At 31.9% G+C, this 8,624-nt stretch overlaps 1 protein-coding gene across 1 annotated transcript; it reads right to left on the bottom strand.

Annotated features, from left to right (window-relative positions):
• Positions 1-5,726: 5,726 nt before the first annotated feature.
• Phum_PHUM507480 (uncharacterized protein) lies at positions 5,727-7,347 on the bottom strand (the record flags this gene model as incomplete). Its single annotated transcript, XM_002430977.1, has 4 exons — positions 5,727-5,930; positions 6,325-6,570; positions 6,655-6,975; positions 7,324-7,347. 4 exons carry the CDS (start codon positions 7,345-7,347, stop codon positions 5,727-5,729), a joined length of 795 nt encoding a protein of 264 aa, XP_002431022.1.
• Between the last annotated feature and the right edge of the window lie 1,277 nt (positions 7,348-8,624).

Raw genomic sequence — 8,624 nt, 5'->3', positions numbered from 1 at the left:
ACACTCCGCCGTCTCCTCTCTGCCAATGCGCGCCAAGTACGAGCCGAACACGCCGTGACCCGTGAGGACCTGAGTGAGGCGATAAGTCAAGTTTCCGTGACCCCGCCCCACCCATTCCCCCACTCGGAGGCCGAGAACGTTGATGATTTCCCCCCCGTAACACTTACGCCCGTCGGTGAATCGCGCCTGCCACGTGTTGATCGTTTGCGAGCGAAGTTCCCTGCGGTGACGAGCTGTCCTAGGCCTGCCACGGGATTCAGACACCTGAAGCACACTGTCTTCCGCTTTGGCGGAAAAACTACCCGCACTCGAACCCACCCCACGGTCACTTTGCCCGCCTCCAAGAGAACGGACGCCGCGGCCGCGGGAACGGATGCGAACCCCTCCGCCCGGAAAACGCACCGAAACGTCGGAAATCGTCGCCCTGGAGAACGCGAGGGTGACGTTCTGCGACGTCGCGGACTTCTACAGCCCCTCGACGTGGAGGTCGACTCTTCTTGAGGGACACTTCGCCGGAACCCCCTTTGCCCGACGACCCTCGAAAGCTCTGTGGTCAGCTCCACCGCCTTGGCCGCGCTGTTTTCCCCCTTGATCTCGAAAACTCTCCCCCGTTCGCGGACGGACGGATCCTCAGATCCCCAAATCGACGCGATTCCTCACGGCTGCCAAAAGCTCCGCGAAGGATTTATTTCCCTTGGTTCGATTGAGAACCACCGTGCCCGTACGCGGCGGTTTGATCTTCTTCCCCGAAGAGGCACCCGACGATGACTTCGGCTTTTCACCCCCGGCCTGCACGTCTTCTGCGCCCCCTTCCGGGAGGGAGCAGGATTGGGCTCATTGGCCCTTTTCCCCTCGTCGTATTAATTAATGAATTTTTTTTTTTTTTACAGAAGTCGAACTCAGAGATCTCAGCATGTCGGTTAAAAGAAACGGATCCGAAAGTTATATAAAAATTAAAACTAATTTTTTAATAATATTTATAATCATTTCTTTCTGCTCATTTTTTATTTTAAATAAAAATATTTTCACATTTTCAACGTGATGTAAATATTGTGAACTTTTATTATTATTATTATTATTATTATTTATTTAATTATTATTATTTTTCCTGTGAATTTAGAATCTCGTATTTTCTCTCTCTCTCTTTTTTCTGTTTCTCTTTATAAATATAATAATTAATAATTAATACATAATGATAATAATAATAATAATAATAAGGTATATTTTTATGATTATTTCGTAAAGGGGGGGGGGGAAGGAAGAAAGATGAAGAAAGAAAAATCGTTGGTGTGTTAAAAATATGTTCTATTGCGTGTGCGTGTTAATTAAAAGTTTCTTTTTTTTTTTTTTTTTTGAAAATTTCCATTTAAAATTTTTCCAGTTCCAGCGCTAAAAAAAAAAATTCGCCGTAAAAAGTGCGTGAAATGAAACAAAACGAAATTTTATCATCGCAATTGATAATGATGATGATAATAACGAAAAGAAATGATTATTATTATTATTATTATTATTATCGAGATGGAAAATTTTAAAAATGGAAAGACAATCAATGGAATTTGTGTGTGTGCGTGTATAAAAAAAAAAGTGTTACGTAATTGTACCAAAATGTTCAGTTTTAAATTATTACTATTATTATTATTATTATGTATATGATAAATTAAATATAAATATTTATTATTGTATATTTACGTATTTATTTTTTCCTCAATTAATTTAAAAATTAAAAAAAAATCCCGATCCAGCATAAGATCAATGAAGGTAAAGAGTGAAAAAAATTCAAACAGTGGATTCCCGCCTAAAAATTCAAAATTTTACAATAAAAATTTGAAAAAATTTGATTAAATGTATCAAGCAATCATAAGATCAAAGGAGGTTTAGAGTGAAAAAATTCAAACAGTGGATTCCCGCCTAAAAATTCAAAATTTTACACTAAAAATTTGAAAAAATTTGATTAAATGTATCAAGCAAACATAAGATCAAAGGAGGTTTAGAGTGAAAAAATTCAAACAGTGGATTCCCGCCTAAAAATTCAAAATTTTACACTAAAAATTTGAAAAAATTTGATTAAATGTATCAAGCAAACATAAGATCAAAGGAGGTTTAGAGTGAAAAAATTCAAACAGTGGATTCCCGCCTAAAATTATAATTTTACCTTTTTTTTTTTGTTAAAGTAAAACGAGTCCAAAAAAAAATTCAATAAATTTTTTTAATAAAATTAATTATTTTTATTTATTTATTAATTTTGCATTAAAAAAACACAAACGTGAATAATTACAATTAAAATTAATAATAATAATAATAATGATAATTATTATTTTAAAAAAAAAAAATTTGCAACAGAAAAAAATTATTTATTCTTTGGCAATTTAAATTTTTTTTTTTTTTTTTTTTAATACATCAACAAACAAACAAACAAACAGTTAAATCACATGCGAGCATATGCAAAAAAAAAAAAATTGCTTTTTTTTTTTTTATTCCAAACATTAATAATAATATAATAATTTTTAATTTATTTATTTACAAAAAATTATCAGACTAGATAAAAAAAAAGAATGATGATAATAATATTAATAATAATCAAGTAGTAGTAGTAGTAGTAGTAGTAACAAATCCAGTAAATAAAAAAAATTATTCGTTATAATAATAATAACAATAAAACTTAATCTTTGGATGAATGCATATACATTACTTTTATTATTATTATTATAAATATAATTATTAAATATACTCATATTAAATGTGAATTATTTCAATTATATTATTATTATTATTATTATAACCGTCGTTTTCGAAAAATAAAATAAAACCCGGATGATAACAATGATGACAACGAACCACAACAACAACTCCTACAATCACTCACAAAAAAAAAGAAAATTTTGATAAAATTTTCTTTTCCTTCATCAAACTCTCGATGGCCTCCGCAACCCCCCTCGCTCTCCCTCCCTCCAACCTCCCGACAGCATAAAAAAGACAATTTCTCTTTGAAATTTTAATTAAATGTTGAGGAGTCTTTGACCTTATCATCATCATCATCTTCGTTATCATATTACAATTTTAAATTAAAGATTAAAAGGTAACTTAAAACTATTTTATTACAATTTTTCTTTCTTTTAATTATCATTATCATTATAATTATTATCATGAGTCTTTAAATACAAAAAAAAAAGAGAAAAAATCCGGCCGAACAAATTTCAAATTATCAGTGTTACTAATAATAATAATAATAATAAATTACACTCATAATTTTTTTTTTTTTTCAACTGCTAACTAAAAAACTACGGCTTAAAGCAAAATCCTCCATTTAATAACTTTGGCAGTATAATATAACAAATATAATAATAATAATAATAATGATAATAATACGTACGTATTTATATTTATATTTATATATATATATTATTAATTTTTTCTTTTTTTTTTTTTTTTTTTTACAAAAATTTCAAATCTTACTCTAACTTTGTACAAAAAAAAAAAAATTAAAATCATAAATAATAATAATAATAATAATGATAATTATAAAACATAAATGTACAAAAAAATTTAAATTAAAACGACGACGACAAATTTCTGTCGTCGTCGTCGTCGCCGCTCTGACATCGTTTGCGAATTTTGTCGCAAAAATGAAAGAAAAAAAACAAACAAACAAACAAACAAACAAACACTTAACTAAAAGCTGCCACGTTTAAAGTTCCAAAAAAAAAAAAAATCGATTGAGATTTTTTCATAAACAAGAGATTCCGAGTCGATTTCCAACGATCCATCGATCGATCGATCGATTTATCGATTTTTATTATTCACGCGGTTTTTTTAAATCCGATAAATAAGTAAATAAATCGAATCCTACTCCGGCTGCAAACAATGGTGATTAATAATAATAATAATGATAATAATAATGACGAGCTACGAAATGGAATTTCGATTGGTCGAACCGTTACAATAAAAGGTTATGGATAATAATAAAAAAAAAATTTTCAAACGTGTTTCATCAATAATACAAAAAAAAAATTTTTTTTTTTTTTTTGGCGGGAAATTAATTCCGTTTGAAATTAATTACGGACGCACTCTGTCGTCTTTTAACTTTCCGGAAACGGATGTGAACAAAAAAAAGAAACCATAACGATTTAAATAAATCCCAACGGATTCGCTTGCGATCCCTTTTAAAAAAAAAAAAAAACATATCGTGGCACTAGAGAGAACGATAGGAAAATTTTATCGAAATCATTATAAAAAGACGAAAAAAAAAGTAATAGTCGATTGGACTCTCTTGCATTTACAATAATAATAATAATAATAATAATAATAATAAAACACAAACCATTCAATCAACGCATATTCTTCTTCTTCTTCCACTTCGAAATCAAAAAAAAAAAAAAAAAATTTTTTTTAATTAACCGACACTAACGGTTATTATTATTATTATTATTACGCACGCAAAAAAAAAAAACTCAACAAACTTTCTTCGATTAAAATCAAAATACGAAAAAAAAAACGTAAACGTAATCTTAATCTTTGAATCGACAAACAAACAAACAAACAAACAAACGATTTAACCAATCAAACATTAACATCGTCTGTAAGCAGAAGACAAGACAGTTGTTGTTGTTGTTGTTGTTATTTATCCACTCTTTTAATATACTTTCAAATCGATAAACTAATGACTAAATTACAACTTCCAACCAATTTACGTCAATGATTTTTTTTTTTTTTTTTATTACTCTCTCCTAATGGATGGATGGATGTCCATAATATTTTATAATGGAATGTGAAATATTACGCGCGATAATAATAATAGTAATAATAATAATAATAATGAATAAGACCAAGGAAAAAAAAAAATCTTTAGAGTGTGGTAAAATTTTCGAACGAAACTAACTAATACTTGAAGGTTTAGAAAACGAGAGTGATAAACGACCTGTGATATGACGTCAACCACGTGATACGACGATAATTTAAACAAAAAAATCGATAAAAGATCGAATCGACTAATAAACATATTGAAAATCTTCATATCTATCATATCATCGAGTTTCTAATTGATTTTTAAAAAAAATTGCTTCGGTCATCATCATCATCATCTTCTTCCTATTTTAATTGACAGGGCTACCAACGTTACGCAAGCTACCAAAACGTTTCGAAGAACCTGAAAATTAAAAAAAAAAAAAAATTATTCGTTGAAATTGCGAATGGAAAATTTTTACAGAGAGTTTAGCCATTTCAGACGTTTTCATCGTCTTCCTTTCTTTCTTTTCCCCTTCTCCTTTCCTCCCTCCCTCTCTCCCTCCTTCCCTTCACAAAAAAAAATTCTTTAAATGATATTTATATAATCCAGTAATTTAAAACCTGGAATTTAAACTACTAAAAGAAGATAAAAATACGTCGATGAAAAAAAAAAAAAAAAAAAACGAGAGAGAATAAAATTTCAACGGACAAAAGAATCGTAAACGTTCGAGAAAAAAAAATGATGATGATGATGATGATGATAAAGACAGAGTAAACAACAAACCTCGCCAAGATAATAAATAAATAAATAAAAGTGTCAGCAGCAGCAGAAGGATCAGGAGGAGGAAGAAGAGAAGTAAAAGAGGTAGATAAAAAAAAAAAATAAAAGATATAAAAAAATTTGAAAAGGAAACCCCCCTCGACAGAATTTAAAGAAAAAAAAAATATTATCATTATCATTATCATTCATATTTTACTTACTTCCGGTCTGGATGTATTTCTTCTTATATGTAAAAATAATTGTCGTATTCCGAATAACAACTGTATCTCATGGACGTCGTCCTTTCTTCTCCAGAACTCGAACTCCTACTCGAACAAACGCTCGACGATGATGATAATGATGATCTTGCCTCGTTTCTCGTACATGACGATGATGATGATGATGATGATGATGGTAAATTTGATGGTTCCGACGAAGACCACGAATTCTGTTAAGAAAAAAAAATTTTTTTTGTTAAAAAAAAACGTTGTCTCTCCCCTTTTCATTATTATTATCTTATCACCGTTTATTTATTTATTTATTTGAAACGGTATTATGTATTATGTATTATGTACATAGATAAAACGTTACGCGGTAAACAACGCGAGAAAAACCTACTTCAACCATTGGTTGCTCTCCTGATAAAAAAGACAACAATCGATTAATTGTTTTCGTGATACGACCTGATAAATTGCTGTGACGCTCATTTTTGTTTGTCGCAACGTTAAAGAGGTATCAGTACCACCACGACGACGACATTTGTCGGTAGAATTTCTCTAAAACCCCGATCTTTTTTTAACGGTTATTGGACGTGTCACTAATTAGTTTGTTTGGTTTTTTACCTTTGAACGCCTGTAGTCGGCATTTCTTTTGACCAGAAAATGAAAATTGAGATCTCTTAACCACGTGTGTTGAACTTGTAGGGGACAATCATCCGGATGTAATTTCCTTTGATATTCTTGATCTTCGCAAACTTCGTAGAGTGAAAATTGTTCGACTCTCTCCTGAGAATTGTAGCATTTTAATAAAATGGCTATTAATTCATCCACGGTCGTGCGTTCGGCAATTAAAAGACTCTTGTAGTGAGACTGTAACAAAAAAAAAACCAAAAAACTTAGGAAATACACAAACACAAATGATAAAAATAAAAGCAGAAGACAAATAAAACTTACGTTGGGCATTAAAACGCTGTCGTATATTTTAACGAGTCCCCCTCTCCTCATTTGCAACGAAAATTTCGAATCTCCTTTCGGATGACACGATTGCAGGGCAGCGGGTCTAGCTTCTTCGTCAAGAGCCAAAACCGTTTTCAGTCCAGCTTTTCTCACCGTTACTTCCATCGTCAGGTAAAACAGGTTCGGATCCCGGTGTCTCATCCTGTATTTGTTGAGAAGAGATGAAACAACTTCCCGACATGTCGTCTGATAAGTTATCCCCAACGTTTTGTATTCTATGTCCGATCGTAGACATTTCGCATAGACTTTGATCGTCGTCTAAAAAGAGAGAGAGAGAGAGAGAAAGAAAAAGGATAAGCAAACTTAAAATAAATAAAAATCTTTTTTTCCTTTTTCGCACGTGACAAATTCATCCCGAAATTAAAATTTTTGAATGGGGGTGGGGTGGGGGGTAGAAGGGCGTGATGGAACAGTTCAAGTCATTTTTTAAATAACACCACATGCGGGTTTTCAACCGACAAATTTGCATTGATTACATAAACCGTTCATCCCGTTTAACACTTTATTAAGAGTCGGAATCCTCGTCTCCGCACATCCGGCTCTTGTGAGTGAGTGTGTGCACGTGTACACGTGTACGATTTCAATTTATTATTTAATACCTAAAACCCTTTTCCTTCGTCTTCCTTTCATTTTTATAAATCACATTGCCGCCGACGCCGTCTGATGGCGGTTTCTCGATCCCCATTTTTTATTTCATTTTGTATTTCTTCTTCTTTTCCTGTTTTCCTTCAAGCTTTCAACTCTTCTAGCTATCTTAATAAGCTTTCATTTCGACGCCAGCAAAATAATATTCTTATCATCTTTTTAATAATATAATAATAATAAAAAGAAAAAACCATTTCTCCATTACGCAACGGTAATTACTGCTTAATGACCCAAATCGTACAGGGTCACATTACAATTTAAAGATAAGAAAATCCTCTTGAAATAATCCTTAAAGAGAGAGAGAGAGAGAGAGAGAGAGACGTAGCTGTAGATGGTGGTGTGGTGGCTGTGGTCGAACAATGACCTCAACTTTATACATGCGAGAGCCATTTCCTGTTCGTCACAAATCTATGTCTTCCTATCCATTTTTTTAACGCGAGCGAAGAAAATTTAAAACTACGTGTCACGATTGTGTGTGTGTGTGACGTCATCGTCGCTACAAATAAATCCGGAAAATCGTATTCGACAGAAAAAACAAAATTAACTATAGCATAACACGAACTAATACTTAAAACAAACGGGACGGGAAAAGGTCGTAAAACTTTTCCCCAAAAATTCACCATTACGCCCAATATCGAAAGATTCGTCATCAGGTTTACCAACACAACACGACAAACGCACGCGAGCACGGAAAAAAATAAAAATAAAAAAAATTCATTAATAAATTACTTTTCTTTATTATCTCTCTCTCTCTCACTCTCACTCTCGCTCTCCCTTTCTCTTCTTTATTCTTCCTGCCATTTATTAAAATAAAATGGGCGTTGGTCCCTTTAAACGTTTAACCGGGGAGAGAAGGGGAAGGGGAGGGGAAGAGAGGGGAAGAAAAAAAAACCAGAAAGAAAAGAAACAAAAAAAAGAAAAAGAAAAAAACTATAATGAACGAAAAGTCGTTATTCCATTTTTTTTTTTTTAATTCGAGTACTATTATTATTATTATTATTATTCTTTCTTTTGTTTTTTAAATATACGATTGACGTGTGTTTGTGTGTGTGGGTGTGCGTGCGTGCATACGTGTGCGCGTGTGCGTGTGAATCCAATGATTTAAAAAAAAAAAAAAAAAAAAAATTAAATAAATTTAACAGAATCGATTAATTCATTATAATAATAATTAATAATAATAATAATTATTATCCTCATTATATATGAAAAACGTGTTGTTGTTTCTATGTTGTATGTTTCTATTATTTATAATAATAATAATA

Source organism: Pediculus humanus, genomic scaffold (assembly GCF_000006295.1).
Source record: "Pediculus humanus corporis 1103172108279 genomic scaffold, whole genome shotgun sequence".
Taxonomy (NCBI): Eukaryota; Metazoa; Arthropoda; class Insecta; order Psocodea; family Pediculidae; genus Pediculus; species Pediculus humanus.
Note: the sequence above shows the minus strand (reverse complement) of the source record. Positions and strands in the feature narration are given on the sequence as shown.